The sequence below is a fragment of the Dermacentor andersoni genome, chromosome 9 (genome assembly GCF_023375885.2).
Source record: "Dermacentor andersoni chromosome 9, qqDerAnde1_hic_scaffold, whole genome shotgun sequence".
Lineage (NCBI taxonomy): Eukaryota > Metazoa > Arthropoda > Arachnida > Ixodida > Ixodidae > Dermacentor > Dermacentor andersoni.
In genome coordinates, this window is record NC_092822.1 from 28,426,963 (window position 1) to 28,454,169 (window position 27,207).

At 48.1% G+C, this 27,207-nt stretch overlaps 1 protein-coding gene across 1 annotated transcript in view; it reads left to right on the top strand.

Annotated features, from left to right (window-relative positions):
* Positions 1-27,207, top strand: part of LOC126527366 (uncharacterized) — a 132,697-nt gene that overhangs the window by 100,964 nt on the left and 4,526 nt on the right. Inside the window, exons 4-5 of the mRNA XM_050175171.3 lie at positions 23,083-23,252; positions 25,155-25,487. Of these exons, the coding sequence (XP_050031128.1) occupies positions 23,083-23,252; positions 25,155-25,487 (503 nt within the window). The remainder of the gene's footprint in view (positions 1-23,082; positions 23,253-25,154; positions 25,488-27,207) is intronic.

The following is a 27,207-nucleotide window of genomic DNA, read 5'->3' on the forward strand; positions in this document are numbered from 1 at the left end:
TTGCGGTACACACTACACTATACGTACTCGACTGCGCGCAGAAAAGCACGCCAGGTCGACGCCGCGACGATCTCCGTATCGCATCGCACCACGTTCGAGTTCGCCTACGCTTTAATGTCTCCCGCACGCCCCAAAACCACCGTTTCCCTCTTTCTTTTTTTTTTCTCTGAATTTTTTTTTTTACGCTGTTCTCCCGCAGTATACCTATACACCGCTCTCCGTGACAATGTCGAAAGTGATGCCGGTGTAGGAGGGGGAAGGAATGCATTAAAACGAAGCTCATGAGGCGGAAAAAGAGAGAGCGAAGCGATAGGAGAGTGGAGGGGGGGGAAGCGATTTCTCCGCAGCTGGCGCTTGCAATAAAAAAATTTTTCAGCCCCTCGTACACCTTCGCGCAACAAGCGTGCCGCCTTTTATAAGCTATTGCATCACCTCGTGGAAAAAGTTCTCGTTGCAGACGGTTCGCTGAACCTTTTCCCTCTGAACCTTGTGTATCTGCTTCCCTGTCGAGCAGTAAGTCTTCATCAACGGCCGGCCGGCCGCAGCTCTGTACTCGGAGTCGACATTCTCGCAGCCGTTATTACGTAATATAACGCTCCATTTCCATCCTCCAACCCCTCTCTCTCTCTCTCTCTCTATTTTGACGCAGCAACACACACCGATCTTTCCACTGCTGCTTCCCGCGGGAGTCTCTGGCGACGCGTGAAATTGCCGGGTCGTAGACTCGCAATCGACACATGCTTACACAACGTCTTGTGTTTCTTTCCACCGCGGTCAGCGCATCGGTTGTGTCATCGGGAAAACTGCGGATACGTAATTCTGAAGCGTCCATTCGAAAGCGTTCTACCGGGCGCGGATCGAATTCTCGGTTGGATGCGCGAACACGCCTTCACCTCATCCCGCGACGGAAGCTTTGGACGCGGTTATTTCGTCACTGGAAAAAAAAAATGTAGGCTGGGAATCCGGCCATTGCATCGCTCGAAAATTTGCTTCGTGACGTTACATCTTATCGATAGTTGTCAACCACATCGTGTGTTGACTGTCGTCCCCGATATATGTGCGGTCGACGTTTAAATTGACTACAAAGGACAACGTTAAGTGTAGATTAGTAAATTATTGGTATTATTAAAGCGGAGCTTTGTTTGGCTCTTCCTTTTAGTCTGCTCTAACGGTTGTCCGACCGAATAAACTGGGCCCATCCTGAGTCGGTACAAGAAAACGCTAACTTTTCTTTCTGAGAAACCCGTATTGGGTTTCTTTGGTAGCTTCGTGCTATTATACACTCCTTCCTTCTGAAGAGGAGGCAGGCGTAGTGCTTTAGTTTTCCTTTTCCTGTCTGGTGTACGTACGTTTTCAAAGCAAGTAATAATAATAATAATAATAATAATAATAATAATAATAATAATAATAATAATAATAATAATAATAATAATAATAATAATATAATAATAATAATAATATACACAGTCTGGTAGCTAATTCTTTTTCCATATCGTGGGCCTTAACTCCACCTTGTGGTCTTTCGCAGAACTGATTTGCCATATTTGGCGTCCCTGCGCTTCGGGTCGTCGATTAATTCACGTTCGCCCTGTGGTCTGCTATAGCCATACTGATTACTGATTAGCTCGGATCGTTAACGCCCCGGAAAGGCGTTGGTGCCAGGTTTGATTCCCGGACCAGGGACGACTTTTTCTTCCACTGGGAAGCTTTCCGAGAAACCATGTACGGCTTTCCTTCGTAGCTTCGTGCTGTGCAGTCGGTTGACATTTTTGTTCTTTTTTCCTTTAATAAACCTTGCTCCACCTTTTGGACTTCCACATGGTGAAGGAAAACGAACTTTGTGACTCACTTTGTGTACACGACAGACTAGTTTGTTTATGCTTATGCTGACCGCATTTAACGTATTTTTTTTTTTCGAGAAACTTAAGCTGTGAGGGTTTTAACGCCCTGAAACTGTCCAGCAAGTTACGAGGAATACCTAGTGGAGGGCACTGGAATAGTTTTGACAACGTGGGCTTTTTAACGGGTACATAAATCAAAGTACTCGAGCGTCTCTCTCTCTCTCTCTCTCTCTCTCTCTCTCTCTCTAGTTTGAGTTTTGGGGCAGGAAAAGTCGCCAAAACTTGCCGAGTTGAGCTTTTTGTTCCTTTGGAATGGTACGACATCTTTCTTTGCCGATAAACAACTAACCAGACTCGGGTGGGTCGACAGGAAAATGTGTAACGTAGCGGGGGGGGGGGGGGGGGGGGGGGGTAGGTAGTGCGCGAAATTGAAGATGGTGGCGCCACCTATTCTTTACATGAAATTGTCTGGATAAATGAAAGATGAAAAACAAGAAAATATATTTTAAATATTTTAAATATACGCCACCGAATGAGTACGAAATCAGAAAATTAAGTGCTCATGTGCGCACGTTGATGCTGGTTGTTACCACATCTCTTGTCAAATTTGCACATGTTTTCTTCTTCTTTTCTTCTTTTCCTTTCTTCTTCTTTCTTTCTTTTCGTTAGCTGAGCACTCTTGAGACCAAACTTTAGTTCGAGGTTACCTGCGATTTGTCTTATTCGTACCATCTTGAAACGCATAAATTCTCACATTAAGTGATATTTCAATGAAAGTTCGAACCGAATCAAGGTGGGTGCTGTTAACGACTTTTATCCCAGCCGACTATCCAGCATATATGTCGTTGACAAGCTAATTTATTTATTTATTTATTTACTTATTTATTTAATGAATGAATGAATGAATGATGGTCGCATCTGAAGAACGCGTTCATGACTGAAAATCGCGGAATATCTATTTGTTAATTTCTCACTCAGTTGAGTTAATTTGTTAGCGTGCCTTGTTTACCTTATTGTTTGTTTGTTTGTTTGTTTGTTTGTTGAGCCACTCGTTCGTTATGCGCCAGCTTGCCACGGCATTTTGTAGGGGGAAGCAGGTCAGCGCGTCAATCAACGACAAACGCAGAAACAAAGCCAACGATGACACAACTCTTAAGAATCGAGGACTCTGGTTAGCGCCATCGTTTCGCAACCGGCCGAAGCGAAAAGTTCACCGCGGCGCGTTCCACCCACTGAATCAAAACGAGTGCATACGGAGCGTGTGTGTGCATTCCGAGCCGCAGTCTATCCTAGAGAGAGAAAGAGAGCTTGCGCTTCGATCGCAGCCGAACGATTTTCGAGCGAGCTGTCGCACACAAAAAAACAGGACTTGCGGTCCGCTGCCAGAGAGGTCAGAGGTCAAACGTCATTTAGGCGCGCGCGCGTGTGTGCGCGCGCGCGCTTTCCTGCCCACCTCGCTGTTTCTTGTGTGTTTGTTTGTTTTTTCGTTGTTCTAGGTTTTCCAGCCGCACGAGCGATTTCGACCGGCTAATCGTTCGACAGTCACCGCCTGCGTCACAATCTCTCGAAGTGAAGCGGCCAGTCGGCATCGCGTCGGCGCAATGCATGTCAACTGCGAGGCGCGCGCCGGCGCGAACCTTTTGTGTTGTCGGCCTCCTCGTAGCTTTCCGCACGGTTTAGGCAGCATCGTCGGGGTTTCTGGCGAAACAATACTAAAGGCGTGGCGTCGAAGGATTGTGCGCGCAATTCTGGAGGCCGTGTCAGAGGGAACTGTGGCTGTAGCGTACACACGAGAACTGTATATGACTGCATATGAGATACTTCTCAGGCACATGACAACAGATACCGGGAAAGACTGCTTGAATTCATGCACACAACACAGTTGCTATACAGCACACATTTAATACATGAAACACATTATGCCTTAAGACAAGTCTATGACGAATATATATATATATATATATATATATATATATATATATATATATATATATATATATATATATATATATATATATATATATATATATATATATATATATATATATAGTACTCCCTAGTAGTATACTTTTGCAGAAAACTCTATAGACATAGCCAAGGTCTCTTTTTTTTTCTGTTTACAGAGGTGGAACAGCCATTTCACCTTTCCGCGCAGGTCCTGGCGCAGGCAAAAAGCCGATTTGGCGCAGCAGCAAGCACTTTTGGCGCAGGATCTAGCGCACGTGTGCTTACCGTATACCGTGCAAATAGTATACCGCGCTAATACCATTCTGAACTACGCACCACGTGCGATTCTGATCGAAACGGCTCTTTTGCAAAGCCCCGCTATCGCCCATAAACATCGAAAAAAATGTACCTTTAATCCTGGAATGTGACATCCTCGTTCGGCAAACTCCGCGGTACTAAGCGTATTCGATGGCCACCGAAATAAAGCGCCAGCAAGACGGCACAGCGGCACTACATTGTACGAGAAAAATCCGCTAATGTCCAACCGGACAACTCCCATAGGGTTTCTCACTATAGAGTGAGAAACCTTATGGATGGGCCTCTGCTTCTTTCTATAATGATGATGATAGCGTGCTGTTAGTTTTGATTTCAGTTTGCTAGCTGCCAGGCATCGAGGGAAGGAGGGTTTCGCTTTTATGCATACTTTGACGCAGGCTCGGCGCAATTTTCTGCTAAAATGCCGTTATGGCGCAGCATGGCGCCAAGCGTCGCTTCTCGGCACACTTTGGCGCAACTGGCGCTGCTGTTCCACCACTGTTTTTAGAACATTTGTCAGATAATATTGTTCAGGGCAGCGAAGAGAGATGAATGAGCGTCAAAGTTGCCCCACGCGCCTCCTTTTCGCCCGCGCTACGCGCCCCACTGTTTACGAATACGGCGAGTCATTCGGCGAAAAACACGGTACAAGCAGACGGCGCAGCGACTCCCCAAGCAGTCATTAGGGGACGCCAGCGAGCGCGTCGTCTTATACTGCAGCATATAGAGGCGCTTCGTTCTCCGCGTCATTGTCTCGCTTTCCAGCCGCCGAAGCGTCCATCTAATTGTTCCACGTTTTCAATTTCCTTGCGCGCTTTCTTCGCCTCCTCACCCCCCCCCCTCTCCCTAGGGTAATCGCTCGCGACTGACAAAACTTTCGCGCAGAGCTCGAGCACGCGGGCTTTCTTTCGAGTTTCAAGTCACTTCGCTCCACAAGAGTCCGTCTCAGCGAGCGCGTATCAGCCGATTGAGTGTCGCCAAAGTGCCGGGAACGTCGCCCAGGCCACGCCAGCGGTTCTGTTGTTGCTCAACGCCTCTTCGCGGTCTTTATGTCGGGCCACGGCAAAGAAAGGCCACGACAGAGGTAACGGTCGATGCAGGGAAAAAAATTTCAAAGAAATACGGCAGAGAGAGAGAGAGTGAGAGCAGTGCGGGCGACCGAAGGCTTCTCAGCTATGTAGCACGTCATTGACTTTCCGCGGCGACCTATAAGGTATTTCGAAATGCTTACGTCGCCGGAGTTCTAACGGCTCCAGCGTGGATGCGAGACTGGCCGTGCTACATCAGTGACGGAGAGCGAGCGCTGGATGGCGATCACTTATTGCAAAGAAAATCGGTGCTCCCTCTCAGTTTTCCCCTACCCACTTTATCATTATTGGTTCTTTTTTTTTTCTAGATGCGTGCCTTCAGATGTACCGCATGAGATGTTATGCGTTCTTTCTCCTATAGTTTAGCTGGGACTCCCGAAAGAGCTTTGAACAGTTTTCTCTGGCTTTCTTTCTTTTTTTTTTTCTTAAATAATGCTCTCCGTTCTTTTATCTTCACTAGGCCCTTACTTTCCCTAGACCTATTCGCTGTAAATTCTCTATAATCTTACGTTAGGATATCGGACAAACTTTTCACATCTTTGTAAATCTGGTTCAACGTCATCACCGTTCGGGAATTTGCCCGACGTGAGGCTGGTGTGAGCTCGATGAAGCCAAATTTGTGCATATGTCGATGGATACCTTCATCAAAATGTTTTCATTCGTTCATTCATTCATTCATTCATTCATTCATTCATTAGCGTCCCATGAAAGCCCAGCTACCGGAGTCAGACAAAAAAGAAAACGGCAAACATAGTAAAAAGCGAAAACATGTTTCGCAGCTAACGTGGAGCAGTTTTCATTGACTGCAGACTTGACTTTGTCTTTCCGTCGCACCAGTGAAGTGTGGAAGGTGATTTCGCTTGTCTCCGGTTCGTGAAATAACGCTAAATATATTGATGCGGCAGTAAGGAATAGTTGTGTCAATTCTGGGGAACTGAACAAGCATGCGCACATGCCATTGTCGCATCCACAGTGCCGAAGTTGTCTGTTTGGGCACATATACCCAGCGGCCCGTATACCCGTTGACCCAAGTTGGCTACTAGGCCAGACAGCAGCAAGTGGTGTATTCCGCTCCCTAACGCAGTCAGTGGTCATTGTTGTCCACTCGGCAAGACAGCAAACAGCCAGCGCATACCTATCGGACCGAGATATAGCGGACAACTTGGGTCACCATGGGTGTGTACTTGTCACAGTTTATTGCGCGAGATCGTCCAACCATCCAAAGTGGAATAAAGCTATCGTTTTAAAATCGAGCCCTTCGGTTCCCCTATAGTTTGCCCTCCCATCGCATATCGAGGGCATCGGATTTGGCGCCATGAGGCAGTATATATGCGAAGGATTGTTGGCCCTTGCCTGCTCCTAAGCTTACGTTGCCTGCTCCTAAGTACACGTTGCCGGCTCCTTCTTTCCTTTCCTCCTCTCTCTCTCTCCCTGTTATCTTTGTTTCCCCTTCCCCATTCCCCCGGTGTAGGGTAGCCAACCGGACGTTATTCTGGTTAACCTCCCTGCCTTCTACTTATCTCTTTCCCTCCTCCTCCTCCTAAGTTCACGTTGCCTGCTTCTAAGTTTACGTTGCCTGCTCTTTGAATTCTGTGGGTTTACGTGCCAAAACCACAATCTGACTATAGAAAACGCCGTATAGTAGGGGGACTCCAGGTTAATTTTGCCCACCTTTCTCGGAGTTTTTGAAAAGTGCACCCAATGCACGGTGTACACACAAGCGCTTCTGCATTTCGCTCCCGCCGAAATGGGGCTGCCGCAGCAGCCGGGAATCGGACCCGCGTCCTAGAAGCTCAGCAGCGCAACGCCATAGCCACCTCATACCGCGACGGGTCACGTGCTACGTGACGCCTGCACATGAAAGCACGTTCCGAATTCGCCGCCAGGGCCCTTAGACGGCGGTCTCTAACAGTCCCAGGACTAGATGTTTAGCACACATGCACAAATACCAAATAAAGTGTAAGGGAGGGCGACCGTTGGCAGTGTATAGTACCATCGTAAAGCACCGCACCAGTGATGCGCAAGTTGTGGATTCGACTCCCGCCTGCGGCTAGTCGTGCTTTCTCTCACCTTCATTTCCCTTCTCAACATCATTTCTTCATTTCAGTTACAAGAAATGAGCAAATTGAGCAGCCACGCTACCCCCTGCTTTTCCTGGCATCAGTGTGCACTTCACTGCATTTCATTAATTCCGCCCCCTTCTCCCCTGTGAGGCATCGTGCCAGTCGTTAGGGTCACGCAACATCGATAGTACGTAGCACTCCGAAAGTGATCGACCGGGGAATACTGAGCTGAAGTTTGGTGTACACGCAGCTCGCCACCACGAACGACTTCCTAATGCGGCGCGTGAAACAATTGCGTCCGTGTGGGCCAAGGCCGGCGAGGCTCTTTGTCTCAATGTGACGACGTATATGGCGACGCCACAAAGCGTGAAGCGCGCGGCCACGTTTATCGGCAGGCCTTCTCAATTTTCACTTTTGCTTAGGAGATGAAGAAACATACATATATAAATAAATGTCTCTCGGTGGCACGTGGCATAAGCTTGCCTGGAGTCATCAACAAGACGTTTTCTTTCTTTCTTTCTTTCTTTCTTTCTTTCTTTCTTTCTTTCTTTCTTTTGTGTGTGTAGTGCACGCGAAGATTCCTTGACCCTCGATGTCTTCTTATGCGTCAGCCCGGAGAAAAAAAAAAAGAAAGGCACTGCAAAGGCAGAGAAGCAAGACAAAAAAAAAAGAACAAAGAAGAAAGAGAGGCGGTGGTAAAACGGATGTATATGCGTGTCACGGACTTCTCCGCCATTGTTGCCGGACACTCTCTCGGCGGACACGACCGCGCTCACGTTCCGTCCATCTTCGTTTCCGTTTCTGCGCCTCGCCGCCATTTCTTACTCTTCTTGTTCATTTTTTTTTTTTGGCACACGCGCGGCTTTGCGAGATGCGGCTGTGACGTCACCCTTCCATCTCTCGCACTTTCTCGACGAGAAACCGAAGTAAGGGTCGTTCTTTTGCATAGTCTCTCGCAGTAATTACCAGAGACCGAAGCTTTTAAGCAATATGCATTTTTTTTTGCTAAGTCCTAATCGTGTCTACTTAACATGTAAGCACGAACTATGGTTTAGAAGCATTGCAGTTACACTTTTATTTGTGCCTATACATGCCTGTTTCGATGTTGGCGCCTATACTCGATTTTCAGAGCACGAAAATGCTTTTTTCTTGTCGTTTTTTTTTTTTCATATAACCTTATTGTGTTTATGGTGTTACCAACCCAATAGAAAACATAGGCTGAAGGTAGCCGTTCATTATCTCAAACACATTGCCGGTGTACCTGGTTGTTATTAACAGCTTTGCAGCAGACGAGAGCATCGCTGTGAGAAGGGCTGAAACTGCGCTACGCGCCGATACACTTGAAGGTGACTTTGCGTATTCGTGCGCTCACTACACGCTTTTATCTGACGTCATCGAGAAACTTGAACGCTCGGGCGCAACTCTGACCCGGAACGCGGGGCTAATTTTGGACATTTAGGAAAGGTTCGCCTCGTTTCCCAATGGACCTGTGGTTGATAGAGTTAGTGCGAAACTTCTATCTTCCTCGAACAGAAATACCGGGTTTTTTTTCTTTTTTCGGTTCTGAAAGAACTGTCGGATATTCTGACCGGCGAACATTCAGGAATTTGCGCAGCTCGTTGGATCATCGAACGTTCCCAAGTGCAAATATATATGCCCCTAACTTAGATTGATACTGGGCCTTCCGTCTTTTTCTGCACACAAGCCCAATACTTAGCGAGAAAAAAAAAAAAGAAGACTGAACACGATACCTCAAAATCTTGAGACGGCGTTTGTTTGCCACTGCTTTCACAACTTTTTCTCGTGTGCGTCTAGTCGCGCTAAATTTCAGATAAATCTTGAAAGCTACACGCAACTTGCCTCTTTCCGTTTTTACCGAGAAAAATAAAGTGAATTGCACTAAACAGGGGGTTCAGTGGGCCGTGTTCCTTAGAAAAAAAAAAACCGTAACTTATCCTCAGATATACACAGCGAAAGTTCTTATTAATTGAGCCCATACGTGCCTAAAGGACTGTATTTGGGGCCTACAATATGGCCCTGAATGATAGCCTGTAGTGCCTCTTATTGGTACCTAAAACAACATTTCGTAGTGCCTAAACACCCGACCTGTAGTAATTACTATAGACCTTGCGCGCCGCTTATCCGAATCGGACATGCAGCGCCAGTGCGCAGAGTGCCGGCGATAAATCGGTAGGAATGCAGGTTTTTTGCGCGCAAGACGAGGACGAAGAAGAGGCCGAGGCACACGAGCACAGACTTACAACACTGTTTTATTTCGAAGAAAGTGACCACATATATAACACAATCCGTGACACATCAGGTGTGCGCCGCCTGCAGGAAATCCCTATCTCTACGCAAGATTCCTATCTCCGCACAAAGGTGTCACCACACCTGTCGATCAATTCCGCTTCGATGATTTCTCGGGTTAACTGATTACGATTTCTTCGCTGACAACTCGTATTGTCTCGGCCTCTTCTTCGTCTTGTGCGCAAAAAAGCTGCATCCATGTCCTACCAACACGTCCAAACAGTCACCTTAGAGAAATCGGTGTTCCCTGCTCACCGCCTAGCAGAAGTAAGAACGACCACCATGGCGGCACGAACCTGTGCACGCAGTGAAAGAAAAAAGAAAAGGAAAATCAACTTAGGTTTACTGTTGCGTGTAGAATATAAGAAATTGCTATAAGAACACCACTTGGAATCTGGTGAAAGTAAAATCTCATCGTCTTTTTTTTTTTTTTTTTTTTTCTGGAAGTCATGGGAAGCTCATTGGAGCAGTCCGGCGAGCGCAAGGAAAACAAAGACGTCTTTTCTTCGCGCGCTTCCTTCTGTTTGCTGTTTTAAGGTGTTGACGGGACGTGGTCGTGTCCCTTTGTTTTCGTTTTATTATTGTTGGTGAACGTACAACGTATCGGAACTCGAGCCACTATACCAAGAATGCTGCGCCGAGCAAAAAAAAAAAAAGCGGATAGCAAAGTTTGCACGCACCCGCCTTCGTTGACGGCCTGATCTGACAGGCGCGAGCTCGCTTTCAAGCTGGGCCAGCATTCACAAAATTTTTTTGTGAATTGAATTCGTAAGAGAAAAGTTACAGCCGATCCTGATGCCCAACATCTTGTTACCGACGCCGACTGTCCATTGGCAAAGAGCCCGCGTACGAACGAAAAGATTGTGAATTCGGGTCCCAAAGGCTATATGCATTCTACACAACGGGAAGTTTATTGACACATACCATAAGGCTCACCAATACTCTGGTGTGTAGGAATCACACGATTACTTAATATAAGATCGTTATACGTTTACAATGAGCTAAAAAATATAAGCTTTTTTGTGTCTCTTGCCACACAATAAAGGTTTTGAAATAATGCACTCTAAATACATGCTGACAAGGAAATTTATTCACCCGTAGGCACGCTTACAACTGTGGTATGAACGAAAAGTATAATATAAAGTACAGCACATGTAATACATCATACTTGATGTAAACAAAACAGATTAACAAATGAAATGTTAAATGGTGTCTACTTGACACTGGCTTTGCCACACACAACAACAACAACAACAAAACTCATTACAGCGTCCACGCAAAATCATTATTGTCAGCCTCGAATTTATGAAAGGTACCCGGGGCACATACAGATACAGTCTGAACTCAGGCAACAGAATTGAGCATTATTCTGGATGTAGAAAGACTTTGCCTCGGGAGACAGTTATGTACCGCGTAGACCGGCGGCGAAGAAACTCGGCTTCACCGAGTTTGAACAACTGTTCTTCAAGATGACCCCATACTATCACCCGTAGTTTTCGCATTCTGGGGTACATTGCTCTATTTGACTGCCGAGATCGTTCTGCGATGTTGCGGAAGCACCACAAAACGTAGCTAGCGCTGTAGTAGACGAGACTCGCAAACCGATCTCGGCGCTGTGGTGGCCGCACGATGGATATTTCGAACATTCTTGCAACTAGCTTCCAGAAGGTGCGTGCTACAAGGCAGTCCTTTACTACATGCGCGTTGGTCTCTGTTTGTGTGCAATATATGCATTTATCATTCGCTACCATATGCCAGCATTCAAGCCTGTCTCTTGTAGGTAGAATGCCCCACTGATATTGCCAATGAAAATCCTTCACTTGAGAGGGCAAATCAGGTGAAAGCACGGCTGTCCATGTTTGTGTAGTAGCTGTCCGTGGAGGTACAGCTGTCTCACACAACATTTCACAAAGCCTGGAAACTGGTGTCGCACGCCACTTTGTAATTCTTAGTTGTACAAGCTGGCTTTGCAAGCGCGCAGCCGCCGCATACTGCGGTGCTGGCGTTACTGCCGTCGGTAGTAAGTTGCCTGTACTGTGCGGCATAAGCGTTCAACGGTAATGGCCCAGCCAATAAAGGAGCAGTGGCCTACCAGGGTACTCATCATCATCAAGTAGGTCACATGTCCTCTTAGTGCACAACAGTCTACCGAATTTTACTATGCACGGCAAGCTCCATCCTCCGCTGGATTTTGGCAGACGCAAGAATTGCTGCGCTACGTATTGCGACTTGTTTAGCCAGAACCATGAGAAAATAAGTGAGTTTACTACTCGTACTGTTGGTGACGGCGGGAGAGCTACCCTTGCAGCAAACCACAGTTTACTGCACAACACGTTCTTGATGAAGAAAGCCCTTTCTGCCAGCGGCAGTGGCGACGCCGTCACTGCTTCCGACTGTTCTTTAATGGAACTGACAATGTCTCGCCACGTGTGAGGTGAAACACCACTGGTACAAAATTTGATATCTAGTATTTGCATATGCTCGCTCTGTTTAATGTCCCCTGGTAGCGTTATTTCGGCGCGACCTAAATTTAATGCTTCACATTTTCTCATATTTATTTTGCCCCCTGACATTGAAGCATATTGATTATAAATACGAAATACCTCTACAAGACTGTCCCCATCCCGTAAAAATAAAGTGATGTCATCCGCATACGCTGATACTTTTATGCACCCGGTTCCCGGCATAGGAAGACCTCTTACGAGCGGGCTCTCGCTAAACCGCCTTAAGAACGGGTCAATCGCAAGCACAAACAATATGGGTGACAAAGTACAACCCTGCCGCAGTCCCCTTGTCACATCAAATCTAGGTGTTAAAATGCTGTTAAGCAGTAGCTCAGCTGTTGTTCGCGAATACAACATCCGCAGGAAGTCTACCAACTCTTCAGGGAAGTTATAGCATTGTAAAACCTCAAATCAGTACTGGTGTTCTAAGCGGTCGAACGCTTTGGCTTTATCCGAACTTGGTCCAAGGAATGAATGTTTCAATCGAAATTGGTTGCAGTCGACGCTGGTTCCGGAAGCCAGGCGATTTCACAAGGTGCACCGTGGGGCACGGGTAGCCAGGAGTCCCTTGCACGAAACAGCACACACTGCTAAGCGAGGAACGCCCTCGAAACCTCTTACAACAACGCAGAAGCACTCTACCCGTAAACCTATATTCCTAGTTTCCACAGTTTGTTTGCTTGTAAGCACACCAATCGGATAGAGAGAGAGAGAGAGAGTGCCGCGAAGAAAGCTGAATCCGATGTGTCCGTGCCGCACCACGCCACGGGCGCGGAGCCGAAAGGAGGAATCTCCCGTTTCTCCTCGAGCGATGGCGTCATTCGGTCAGATTGACAAAACTGCTACGGTAGCCAAAGAAATCGAATTGCATTCTGGGGTTTTACGTGCCAAAACCACGATTTGATTACGAGGCACGCCGTAATGGGGAGGCTTCCGGATTAGTTTTGACCGCCAGGAGATCTTTAACGTGCGCCCAATGCATGGGGCACGGGTGGTTTTGCACCCCCCCCCCCCCCCCCCCCCCCCCTAGAAATGCAGCCGCCACGGCCGGGAGCCAAAGAAATCTATTCGCTTCGATAACATGTGCGGACTTATGAATCTCGTCCTAATGCACCAGTTGATGTTCGCCTCGATGTCAGTGAGGGACACTTGAAGATATTGTGGATGTCGCGAAGTCACATTACAGTAGGCAAGCCAGTGACGCTGATTGCAATGGGGTTAACTGTTTATTAAGATAGAATATGCAAGCGATAGAATGGAAAGTATTTACACGGACATCACACTACAAGTCCAAGGTCAGAATCTTGGTCTTCTTTCTTAGCCAAATCTCCACCGAATCCCTCCAACGGCCCCGCACGTACCTAAAAACATCCCCAGCAACCCCCTCGCCCCATCGTTCGTCCAATCACACTGCGGTGCGCGCCGTGTGCACACAACGGGGCTCCAAGGTGACACTATCGGGAGTTCCAATGCGTCCAGGCCGTTGCCACAAATCTTTGAAGTGCAACGAGTCCCCTTTTGTCTCACAACCTCGCATAAGACACACTTCCCCGAAGAAAGCACTTCCACGCTCCGTTGGGGCATCTGGACAGTTTGCGAATGACTCGGCATAGTGCGGTTCAGTGACGAGGGGCTGACTTCAAGGCCAGGGCACTGCTTCCGCGAACCGACTGGCGGAAGCCTGACACACAGTCACCCCGCCTACGCGCTCTTCGTAGACCGCGGGGCCCCCCACCCCCGATGGATATAAATCGCCGCCGTCTTGGTGTCGAACCACGCGTCTCCTTTGACCACCCCGCGCGACCCTTGCATGCAGCCGTCCGCACAAACAATGCCGAACTCCACTGCACCGTTACGCTTGAATGTTGTCGTCGCATTCTCGGAGCTCATCATAGGTCATCAGACATCACTTCTGCAACTTTCGTTGTCACGAAGCACTTAATGACGTAGGTTTGGAGCGTGGCTCTGTTTACGGCACAGTAAAGAAAGTCTTTTGGCACACTAAGCATGCAACAATTTTGGATATGGAAACTGATGGTGTAGCTTTCCTTGCTATGTTAATAGCGAACATAATTTTAAAGAAAGTCTACGCTATGAAAGAGATTATTAGTCCCTGGTAGAGTAACTTCGCATTCCTCAAAGCTACTGAAGAAATATCTACCTAGAACCTGCTTGTCGCGGATGGCCAATCAGCAGAGTTTTGTCGGTCCTGGATATCTGGCACAGCGACGTGCAGTGCTCGCAGTTTAACAGTAAATGTGCACATATTCTTTAAAGGACTCGGACACTACTTTGGTAACGTGTCATGTATACAATCCTTCGTTTCTTGTACATGTTATTGTCCTCGTGCCATTTTGCCGTGATTGCGACTCGGCGTTCGTATCGTCCCTTGTCCAAATAAACTTTTTCTAAACAAACGTGCTCGTTTTTCTTTTTTTCTGTTGGTTCAATTGAGAAGTTGCGTACAGTATACAGCGGCTGCACCTTAAAACATTTCTGTTGAAGACGAAATGCGGCATAGCTTTAGGGCGCGGACGGTCAGTTTATAACGGTTTCGCGAAAAAACAATATTGCCACATTCCGGAACAGCCGCCATGTTTGCTTCCTGATTGGCTGAGAGGCTGTCGCTCGCGTTACATCACACAACGTCAGTCTCTGGCAGTGTCAGTTTGACGCTGCGTGACGTAGCAATAAGCAGTCACGCGTGGCAGTTCGCCTCGAAGGGACGCAAAAGAAAGGCGCGGACAAAGCCACCGTGAAGGAAGTTTAACGTTACGGAATAACTGGGAATGGGGGAAGGGGGGGGTGGAAGGTGTGAGGGCACGAACGTGAAGACGACACAGCACGTTGTGTTACGGTTTCGTCGCATTGCGTTCCGGCTTGCCGGACTAAACAGACCACTCGTGTTGGGCGAGAGCCTGCTGCTAACTATACGCCAGGTCGTGGGTTCTATTCGAGGCCACGTTAGCCTCATTCCGAGAACGCACGATGCAAAAAGAATGACAGCGTCAGGAAATTTATGCGAACGTTTCAGAAGTTATTCAGGAGCCATCCAACACATAGAGTTTCTCACTATAACACCTAGAGGGAAATCTGGCGCCACCGTCTATGGGAGTTTCCTAAGGGGTGCTGTGCCCTCATGGGAATGACGGTATATGTGTCTGCGAGGCTTGTGTTGACTGGTGTTGTAAGAGGCTTTGTCTAAAACGTGGGTATGGCTACACAAATAACGCGTGCTTAAAGTAAAATTTTTATGGAATGTTTCCATTCACGCGTATTATATCTTTACTCACCTACAATGCATGACCAAGCGAAGAAAAGCAAGAACAGACGACAAACTGTTTCAACGCGAGCGCGAATCTTGTCGTCTGTCCTCCAACTTTAGCGGCCCGCTGATACTTTTTATGTACCACATAATTATACATGTAATAACAAGTTCTCATAGTTAAACAAAACATGTTTTTGTGTAATAATAAAGCTAAAACAGCTTTTTACGTGCTGTTTTAGTAGAAAATGAATCATTGTGACAGACTGAACGGTGCTTGCCAGGCGCGTCTTCAAGGTGTCCTGGCTCTCCGAGAACGGTGCCAATCCGAAGTCAAAATATACCGGCATTCCCATGCATACCACAGCGGAGCAGCGCCAGATTTTCCTCTAGGTAATATGGTGAGGAACTCTATGATCCACCACGAGCGAAACCCCTGGATCTTCTAAAAGTAGCGAAAGGCTTTGATCTGGCCGCTGCGAGCTACGTCATGCTACGCGATTGGCAGATAACTTCAGCGCGCCCCCTGGTTTGGGCCAGGAGCAGCTGTTGTGCGCGCGCATCGTTTTCCGTTCTCAACCGGCGCCCACGTCCACGCCTGGACGTGCCCTTTGATTCTGATACGGCTTTGCTATGACGATAACTGCTCTGGCTGTTGCCGGGTTCCGCTCCGTTTGTAAACGCCGACAGGACGCCGAACTCCCTGATTTGTCGCCTAATGTCACACAGCTGCTTAATGTATACGCGGCTTGTAGCGCTCGCGCAAAGAAATGTTTTTCTTTTTTTTAAGCGCAAGCATTTCTATGCCTACCCAACGAGGAAACCTGTCTGTCACGCAAGACGAATCATTATAAAGATGTATAAACATTGTTACATGTACATGTATGTTACGTGTATACATGTTACATCTATAAACAATGTATAAAACATTGTTTCTACAAAGGCTTTGTTGAAATATTTGGTGCTGTTGGAAATAAAAGCCATCTCTAGAACCACATGTAGAGCCGACTTGGTGCAATGTAGACGTCAGGAAAAATTCGCAGTTCCTCCTAAGAGAGAAGCACCGATTGCGATAGCAAATTAGTAGATAGCTGTACGAAGTAAGCATAGTGATCGCATCGGTCGTATAAACTTGTAAACATTCACGTACTAAATTAACAATGATAGAATATGGAAGCGCGACTCAACGAGGACGTAGAAAGAAACAGACACGCAGAGACAGAGCTGTCTTTGTGTCTGCTTCTTTCTAAGTCCTTGTTCAGTCGCGCTTACACATTCTATCATGGATTCAAACCAACTAGCCCGCCAACGTGTTTTAACTAAATTAACTAGAACGGTGTCACGCGCGCAAAGGTAAACATGAGCACAGGTCGCTCGATGAGTGCGGAAACTCGCTGTCAGAATTTTTGAGTGAGGAGTCGTGGCAGTAGCAAGCGAATTGACCTTCATGCATCTCTCGCTTCAACGCGAACTAAACGTCGAAAGCACAGCGCATACGAATCTACCGGCACTACACGCACTCTGCTAACATCGCAGATCGCTTTGAAGATGAGGCCCGCGCGGGCGTGCACTTTGACCATGTCGCAGATCGCTTTCAAGACACACGAGCGCTGGCAACGCGTCCTTATGGCGTCCACCAAAGGCGTCTACTATGGCGTCCGCGATTCGCGCGGCCAACGCCGTAGTAGACGCTGCGGTTGTCTCCACTCTGTGCGGAGCGGCGGGCGAGGAGGACATCGAGGTGCCCTAGCAGCCGCCGGAGAAGAACGCCCCTCCTCCCTCGCCTGACCCCTTGCCTCTCGCGCGACAGGAGAGGGCGCGCATCGGGGCCGCGTTCCTCGCTCGCGCTCGCGACATTGAACTGCTTTCGCCGGCTCACCCTCGCAAGCTTTCGCTCATACGGAACCTCACGGCGACGTCGACGGCAGAAATGCGCCTGGAGTGCCCATATAATTGCTATAGCAATCGAATTCCGATATTGCGAAAATTTAATGTCAAACACGTTAGTTACATCCCCGTTGCGTTTCGGTGGGCGCCGGATGCGCCTTCCGTTGTGGCATTCCTTCACCGACCAGAATGCCACTGATCATCTTATGAGTGCTCATGCGCTTCACGTTGCGCAACACAGACAGATAAGCAACCAATGACTTGATAAGAATGATAAGGTGTGAAGATGGGTTATATGGGTCTCATCACGGCTGATAGTGGTTCGACGCGGATCGATAAGGTGCTAAGAGCGAAAAGGGCTTGTAATGGTCGGATCAATTCTGATAATATTAATAAGCACTGACAATGGTTGATAAGGGTCGCATCAAGTCCGATAAGGACCGATAAGAGTTGATAAGGGTCGGATACGTCCGATAAGGTTGGTAAGCGTTGATAAGGATTGGATCAGTTGCTTTAAATTTGATAAGGGTTGATAAGGACCCAGTCCGATAAGGTTGATAACGATTGACAAGGGTTGACAAGCTTTATATTGTCCGGATCAAGTTCCATGACATTGATAATGACACCGGGCTGCATGGAGATGAGCTAGTAGCACAATGCTTGCGGATACATAGACAACTCCCAGAGGAGTTTCTGCATAAATTTCTTAGCCCAAACCAGTAGGAGCTGCCGGCAGTTGTCGCTACTATTGGAATAAGCAGGGGTACCACCCACGAGGCCGTTTGTTGCCCCCCTACAACTTCCTGACGTTAAAGTGACAGCACAGAGAAGCGCTAAATCAATGTAAACCAACCAACTGCTAATTTAAAACTCGATTTTTGTTGATTTCATAGCAATAGGTTGATCACTAAAAAGGGAAAATTTTGCTACTTGTCGCAACGGCACTGCTTCTTGAAAAGCGTATACTTTCTAGGCTTGAATTACTGGAAGAACTCAGACGCTAATGTGGTGGTATTAATGTGGTAGTATTCTGAACATTGTAGAATTCCTCCATAATGTCGAATTCTGTAATGGCACCATTTTGAGCCAATAAGAGAGGCCGTAGCAAGCCTTTGGGCCAATCAGAGCTGACAATAAGATGGCGGAATTCGACAATAGCACTCCGGTATATGGTAAGTCAAAAATAGTATGGATGGTACTTTTGATTTTATCTTAAACTACGTGCCGTACTGGCTTCAAGCGGTTTTGTCGCTTTGCAAATGGGTGCTTTCCAACAAAATAATGAATTATACATGCAAGCATTAACAGCGATTTGCATTCGCGCGCAGAAACTTCTCCTTCCTGTGTGTAGAAATGTACACGACTCTTTGAAAGTTTAGAAACAAAGCTTAAAATATATGACGTCACAAGGACGTCTGAAGCCGAAAGCATGAAGAGTAGACAAACCTGCGTACTAAGAATCATTCCCACTGTAGCTCAGCGATCACAGCACCAGATTTCATTATAGTAATTTCTGTAGGAAACTTTAGGCAGGGAAGCACTGTATGTGTTTATAAGGTTCGAAGGGCTGAAGCTTTAGATAGATAGATAGATAGATAGATAGATAGATAGATAGATAGATAGATAGATAGATAGATAGATAGATAGATAGATAGATAGATAGATAGATAGATAGATAGATAGATAGATAGATAGATAGATAGATAGATAGATATCAGTAAGCGAGGTTGGAAGCATGTGCTTCTATCTGCTTCATTACACTTCTATATGGTTTAAACTACAGCGGCGCCCGATACTATAAAATATGTAGATCAACCTGAAAAAAAAATACCAGAGACAAATCGGAGATGACATAACGACACACAAGTTGGTTGAAAAATAAAAAAACGATATGTACATAGAAAATTGATTAGACTGAAAAAGATAAAATAAAGTTCGAGATTGGATACGCGCTGTCCATTCTTTGAAGCTAGGTTGCGCGGAACAAGAAAACAAAATTTCCACACTGCCCATAATGTCCTCCTCGCAATGTAAGGAGAAGGTCGCGGCCAAAGAATACATATATCCGTATGTATATACCCTAGTATACTCTGTAATAAAGATACTTCTACGCTCGGCCGCCTTACAACGGACTCCACAGCTGTCCGTTGTGTGGGAAGGAAGGGTCGGGCGGTGAGGATGGGGCTGCTCCTGCCTCCTCCGCACGCCGCTACGCGGCGTGGACGGCAGTTGCGAAGAATAGCGGTGGGCGTCGCCGTCCCGTAATGCGCGCGCGCGCCGCGAGTGTCGTCGCCTTCGGCCAACTTCCGCATATCGCTGCAGCCCCGATGTACCGCGCTTTCCGCTGTATAACCCTCGCTTCGTCTTACTTCGCGAGGTGGCAGTGGCGGTGGCGTGAAATGCGCCAAGTTAAAATATTCGGACAAGGATTACACGTGTGATCGTGGAGACATGAAGTGATCAGCAGTGCATGGTCGTATCGACAGTTATGTTCAGCAGTAAAGATTAGTTAGTAACCCCGACGAAGATGGCCCCTTTGTCGAAAACAAATAGCCCCAATCCGATCGAGGCATCTCTTGGTTCATCGACTGTTGATCGAGTTACTACGTTACCGTCTTCTAGGAGAATGCAACGGTACGACAATATGACAGCGCGTCTTCGCCCACTTCTTATGTTTGTTTAAATCCACGTACAAGTATTCGTTATAACGAACTTTGAAACAAGGCACAATGCCTAATAACGAAACAGCAGACGACGCTCACAAGCATTGAATACTAACCGTTATGTTTATTCGTAATGAAAACCTACCAATAAAGATTGATTGTATGACAATTAACGCGAGCATCGTCATGTACGATAGAAGGAGAAAAATTCACAAATTACACTCAAGATATGTCAGCTCGACCCAAATTAGCACTCTCCTGATGTTCCCTACCCTAAGATATGGAGTTCTTTCCCACTGAACATTAAGAATGGGGTCCACTTTATAAGCTTTGGCAAACAGCAATGTTTGCGCCGGTAGAATGCAATGATTGTGCACTCTTAAAGGATAGCGTTAAGCTGCCAATCGTGTCTTGGCAATGCCTGCCGTAAGCCAACCCATTTTCTTTACCTCATGTTTTTTTTTTCTTCTCTTTAACGCGCATTAAAACGTACGTACAAGAGAGTTCTTAAATTCCACACTACTTGGATAAGTACTCGGATACGCAACTTACCCGGATACGCGCGAACTGCGAAGCAGAACGCAAAAAAAAAAGTGCTAGTTTGGGCTGGCTGTTAAGCGTTATAAAGCTAAACTGACTGACGTGACATATAGGACAGGGCAAACGGAGTGATGAACGGAATGAAAATTATCGCTTCGCCCACTTGCCCCGTCCTTTGCTCGGTTTCTCCATTTACCGAAGTGGAAGCCACTAGAATATCTTTATTATTATTATTCACCACGGGGGGGGGGGGGGGGGGAGGGGGGGGGGTAATTGCCGCGGTAATTGCCATAATGTGGGAATAAAACTACATGCGCACTCTTTAAAAAATTTACACCCTTTGGGGCTTATCTTGTTTCCCACAACGACAATAGTCTTGTGTCTTGCCCGCGTTTCCTTTCTTTAACGCTGCGAGCCCCGGCACTTCCCAGTCACGAATGGTTTGCGCGTTATCAGTGTGACACAGCATTCTCGACAGGAAAGTAGCGAGTGCCGAGTTTTCAAGAAAGGAAACCTAAGCAAGACAGATGACGATTATCGTTGTGGGACAAATATACAGCCCAAAATGTGCAACCGTTTTAAGAGTGTAAACCTGGAGGCTCGCGTTTTACGCAGATATTGAAACAGTTACTTACGAAATGCACTCTCCTCGAGCCACCGTTCATAGCCTTTTGTCAGCCAGTACTCAACTTCGCATAACCCAATTACACTTGCGCGAACTGTCTTTGTTCCAGGGCACGTTCGATGTAGATGGCGGGCATCCGCTGAAGACGGAGCAGCGATGCGCTCCACACACGGCACACTCTTAAAGAAAGAGAGTTTACGCCCTTTAGGGCTTATGTTGTCGCCAAACGATATTAGTCATCGGTCTTGCTTCCGTTTCCTCCCTTGAAAGCTCTGCGCTCGCTTTTTTTTTCCCGTCAAGAATGCAATGTCACGCTGATAAAGTGCTCGCTCTTCGTGCCCTGGAAGTACACCGTTCGCGAAGCGTTCAAGAAAGGAAAGGCGCGCAAGCTAGATTACGATTACTGTTTGGAAACGAGTTGAGTTTCAAAGGGTGCAAACTTTTCTCGGAGCGATGGGCATTGTCTTCGTACGATCGACCCTATGGTGCAGCCACAAGCCTTGTGACGGTACACATGAGAACGCGGCAAGTCGTGCTTACGCAAGGTGCACCGCATAGCGGAAGACACGGCAGTACCCGTTCTCCTCGGCGCTCGGCCCCACGCCTTCGCAACACTGCTCTCGCATAGGCGCGAGCCGTCATCTTCGCTTTCGGTCAGCGGCGGGCCAGTCTGACCCGGCCGCGAAGAACGGAGCGCCGCTGCCCCGGCTCGTCATCGTGGGACGCGTCAAGGCAGAGGCGACCCCGGAGGCTCGCGGACCCGAAAATTGAGTGCGCGCGCACGACCGCTCCACGCCACGCTCCGGGGAAACACCCGCCCCATTCCGCGCGGCGTGCCGTGACGTAGAGAGACGGATACGTATACCAGTTCATACTTGGCGCTTTGACGTGTTGTGGGGCCGCCTCCGCCTGAGCGATCCACGACGGAAATTTGAGACGTCGGTGAAAACCTACGAGTGCAGTGGCACTCTTCGTTCGACTGTTGGAACAGAATTTGTATGGTGGATCCAAAACGAGTGAAAGGCTCGCAGCGAGATGGAGGCTTGACGTGATTGACAGTCGTAGAACGAGGAATGTCGCTGGAGCCAACGTGTCGACAAGTGGGCTTGGGCAGTTGTTGCCCCGACGAAGAATACGTCGAAACGTTGGCTTCAGCGACATTCCTTATTCCACAACTGTCAATCAGAATTCGTATAGGCACGTAAGCTAATTCCCCTTCCTTCATTTCTGTGACGTCTCGACAGAGACGAGCTTCTTTCAGTGTTGGCGTCTCTCAAGGATTTGTAGAGGCGCAGTGCGATGTTGTTGGCAGAGCTTCTTAGAGTGTCAATATTGACAAAAAAAAATGTTTTTTTGAGCTGTATTAGTAAATTATCGTGCTACAATACCGATAAAGCCAGCCTCACGCGAGAAGAGGATAGGTAATCCAAAGAAGCAGTAAAAAACGCAATGCAGGTGGCGACGCCTTCTTGAAGTTTCCGCACCAGTTCACCGTGACGTCACGGATTCTGACGGCGCCCTGCTAGAGCCTACTTAATTTTCTATCGGTAAAGATGGGCTACAGTGGTATACTAAAAGAGCCGTAGACAGCGCTTAATTAGCAAGTTCCAAGAACTTCAATTCAGCCGCATTTTTTTTTTAAGTAGAAAGCTTGACTCTTACCCCCGTATTGAGAAATGCAACTTAAGTTGAAGCCCGTGCTTGACTTTATCCGAGTGACGCCTATCGGGAACGCGCCGAAGGAAACGCAGTGAGGGTCTTTGGGCACGTTAACGCCAGGCGTCATCTAAATCAAGTCAAGCATGTGCTTCGACTTAAGTTGCATTTCTGCATACGGGGGTTAGTATTGTCTCTTGCTTTCGGCAGCTCGGGGCGTAACGGAATGGTTCGGGTGGACTTCGAATGGAAAATTGAGTGCAGGTGTGCGAATATTAGAAGTTTCGAATACGAATCGAACAGTCTTTGCTATTAGATTAGTGTGCGTAGTATACGTGTTTGTGCCACGGATGTTATACATTTAAACTTGTTTGTGCGCAGGTTGGTTCGCCATAATCTCTGAGGACGGCCACACGGCGGGCTACTTCAGCTGCCTGGAGCAGGTGGCGCTGGCGCAGGTGTCGCACTTCCTGGCCAGGGAGCCTCTGCAGGGTTACCGGCTGCTGGGCCACAGCCACGAGACCGGCAGGGCCGAGTACAGCCGCACCGTGGTGCGTATTGCACGCTCGGCTGTTGTTGAGGTTTTCTGTAGCTTGTCCGTATAGCGAGTTACCCCTTTACGGTATACCCGGATTACTGTAGAGACGTGGGCAGCAGTGGCTACGCTGGTAGCGACATCTCGTGGCGAGTTGTCCAACCTGAACCCGTTATGAATGATTTTGTTGCGTGGGTGTTCTCGTGTTCTCTGGCGCCGTTCGCCGCTATATAATGAACCAACTAGCACAACTCACCGAAGTAAAACACACACACACATACAAGCACAATGTATGCTATCATATCATGTCGACTCTTTACACCAGCAGCTAACTATAAAATACGTTTGAAATCCAAACTAGACGAAGTTGGCTTCTAGAAACATGGAGGCTTGAAGCTGAATAACAATGGTCACAAGATATGTCGATGGTTTCAACGGAGTCCCTTGTTGTTCGCCGACTGTTATTCACTAGAATAAGGTTAGTCGCTGTTCGATTGAAACATTTATTATAATGGATGACCTGGCTCTCTGTCCTCTACGTGAAACTCTGAGCCATAGGATGACGCCACCAACTCAGCCGCTCACGCGAACGTATCCGGTATTCCGTAAAGTGCAATAAAAGAAAGTTCTCTATTGCTGCTACCTGAGAGCATTGAAAGTCGCTGGATAGCTTTAGCCTACCCGTGTAACCTACACTCTAAAACAAAATTACACCCTTTGGGTTGTATCTTGCCACACAAAAATAAACGTCATCTGTCTTGTCCGCATTTACTTTCTTTAACGCTGCGAGCCCGGTACTTCCCAGTAACGAACGGCATGCGCGCTATCAGCATGACATAGCATTCCCGACAGGAAAGTAGCGGGCTCGGCGTTTTCAAGGAAACGCAAGCAAGGCAGATGACGATTATTGCTGTGTGGCAGATATACACCCCAAAGGGTGTAACTTTGGAACGTCTAAGAGTGTATTACGACTTACGGAAGACCGCGGTTTACCGGACACGTAGGTGCGACACGCCGCGTTGGTGGCGCCTTCTTGTGGCGCATTACTTAACCGGAGAGGACCACAACGCTACCATATTCAACTTAGATTGTAAAGCGTCGACAGCGGCCGCTATATCCTTCCACGCGTGGTTTTAATTCTTTTCGTACGACGAGAACACCTACACAACGCAGAGACGTTTATAACCCGTTGTGGCTTGACAAGGCGTTCAAGGCTGTGGCGACCAGCATTCTTGCTGCAGTCGAATTAGAGAATTTTAGCGCGTCCGGTATTCCGTCAAGCGCGGTCGGTTTGCCGGTTGAGCGGGCGCGTAAACGTGAGCGGCCAGATTGGTGGCGCCAGCTGATGGTGCAAAGCTGAACCACAGAAACACAGAGCTAATTATTATATTCTGCTTAGCGGCTGGTGTAAATTTTCGACAGCGGCGTAACCGTGTTCACAATTACGCCGCTACCGCAAGTTTGCACTAGCAGCGAAGCAGAATACAGTAGGTCACTGCAATTTTAGCACTGTGTTTGTCTGGTTGAGCTCTACGCCACCAGGCGGGTGCACCGCTCCGGCCGCTCAGGTTTACGCACCCGCCGATCCGGCAATCCGCCCAAACCATCCCCGTTTGCCGGAATAGCGGACAAGCTAAAAGTCCCTATCTCAAGTAATCCGGTATTCCGTGAACGGTATGCACACAAGAACACGATAAAACTAGTTTTCTCTTTCTGTGGTATACCCCGTCTGCCTCTTTTTGGTCGATCGTTCCGATAAACTACACAGAAGTCTCTTTGGTAGGTGTCTATACTTCAGGTCTGAAACGCATTTGTTACAGCGGTTTAGAAAGACGCGTTTCCGCCATCCTCCAGCGAATTCCGCCTCTGTCTTCGATTCCGACTAAGATCACTTTTGCTTTTCTTTACGTTCGCGCAGGTTCTCCCTGGCCAGGTGCTGGGCTTCCTGGGCGTGTACGAAGACGTCAACATCCGGGCCACGTGCGTCGGCATGCTGCGCCCCGCGCCGGCCGAGTGCCGCTACGCGAAGTGCTGCCACGGGGCCACGGGCGACGTGGTCTTCGTGCCGCTCGCCTCGCGCGGCAAATTCTACTCGGTGGCGCGCCGGTCGTCCCGCTCGCCGAACCACGTGTTCCCGCTGGCGCAGCTGCTGCGCTTCGCCAGGGTGCCGCTCACCGTGCGCCTCGTGTGCGGCCCGCTGCTGCGCACGCCCACGGGATTCACCGGAATCCTCAGGCTGGAGCACGTGCAGGTGCGGTGCGCGCCACAGCTGCGATTTCTTCGGCGAGACAGCGTGGACGCTGTCGACGTGTGTTCGCGTCTGGAGCGTGGAGAAAGTAAAAAAAAGGCCTAGGAGGGAGCATTGCACAAACGCGATTGGCGAAGCCAAACGAGTCGGCCCAGCACGTGATCCTCGCGCGAGAAAGCGTGTTAGGTTAGGTGCTCCCGCTAGTGCAGGTAGGGACATAGCCCGCTGGAATAGGGGCCGAAGTACATATTGATTGAAAGTTACCGGAAACCAAACACACTCGGTCAGTAAGCACACTCTCAGGAGGTCACGTGTTGGCCCGACTTTTCGAACGAAAAAATAAGGAAGGGAATGGCTTAGCGGAGAGTTGGCTTGCCAAGGCTGACTGCGTGACGCAATGCTTCCACCTAGTTCATTTCCATCCACCATTGTCTCGAGCCAGTCAGAGAGGTTGCAAGCGCCGTTAACCATACTTGACGGCAGGTGTTATTCTGGACGCCGTCAAATTCGCCACGTTGCCTTCTCTGATTGGCTCACAGGGCTGCTGCGGCGTCCCTTATTGGCTCAAAACGCCAACATGGTGGAGTTGGGCAGTGTCTAGAACAACACTCTTGGACACTGGCGATGTTTTTTTTTTGTCACACTGTGCACTCCTCTCTATATTCTCCCAGCGCTCCGGGGCCAGGGCCTATTTCTCATGAGCCCTCCTTCACACTTTTTATAACTAGGCTTAATAATTGTCAGGTGACGCTTCCCCCTAGTAATTTCTTTTCTTTCCCTCCTGGTAAAACAGAGCGACAGTATCAGCGACACAGCGCATGTGCAAAGCCCTTAACCGGCTTGCATTCTTTCTGTATGGAAGGCAGCTAGCTCATGCTAACCCCATGTACATTATAGTTCCAAAGTTTCCTACATCTTATTCACTAGCATCGCGAACTTGAATTGCTCATAATGTCCTGGCTCCTGTGTATGTTCCCGTAGTTCTCTGCGGAAGCGTACGCAAGACCGTACAAGGCCGAAACAAACGCAATCTCAGCCAGCATTGTCTCAGCATAGTAAAATAAGCGGATATAAGAGCACGCTACAAAATTCCTTCGCAGACAAAGAGAATCTCTGCCAGTCCGCGTTTCTCACTTGCTGTACTGCTTCGGCGGGCTGTCTACCATTACGCTTGCGCTTCGACTGCAGAGCACATATACATGAAGAACTGTGCCTATTCAGACGATGAAGGAGCACGAAACCGCACAGTGCCACTACAGCGACGGCAATTGAGGCTCCTGGAATCGTGCTTTGCCAACAACTTTAGCGCTTGCGGTGAAGACCACCCGCTGGAGGCAAGCCTTCTAGGGGTAGCATCGCCGCGTCTACTTCAACGCTGCTGCAAAGCGCGATAACCGTGCTAATTACGCGTTCCACAGTTCATCCCCCCCCCCCCCCCGATTTGTTATTTGTTCACCACGTACAAGAAAGAAAAGCTAACGTACAGCGTAAAATGGACGTAGCAAGCTGCGACGCCAGGTCGCGTGCGTTCCATTGAAGCGCGAGTCACTTAACAGCTTTAGCGTGCATCTGTTCACTCGATGAGTCTGAAATTCTATGTCTACGAGTTTAAAGCAATGGTTGATGAGGTAGGCTCCTGGAGAGGGAGGTGGAAAAGAAGTCGCGTGAGGGTGGAGTCTGTTCCAGAGGGGAGCAGGCGGAGTGGATTGGTTGGAGGGGGAAA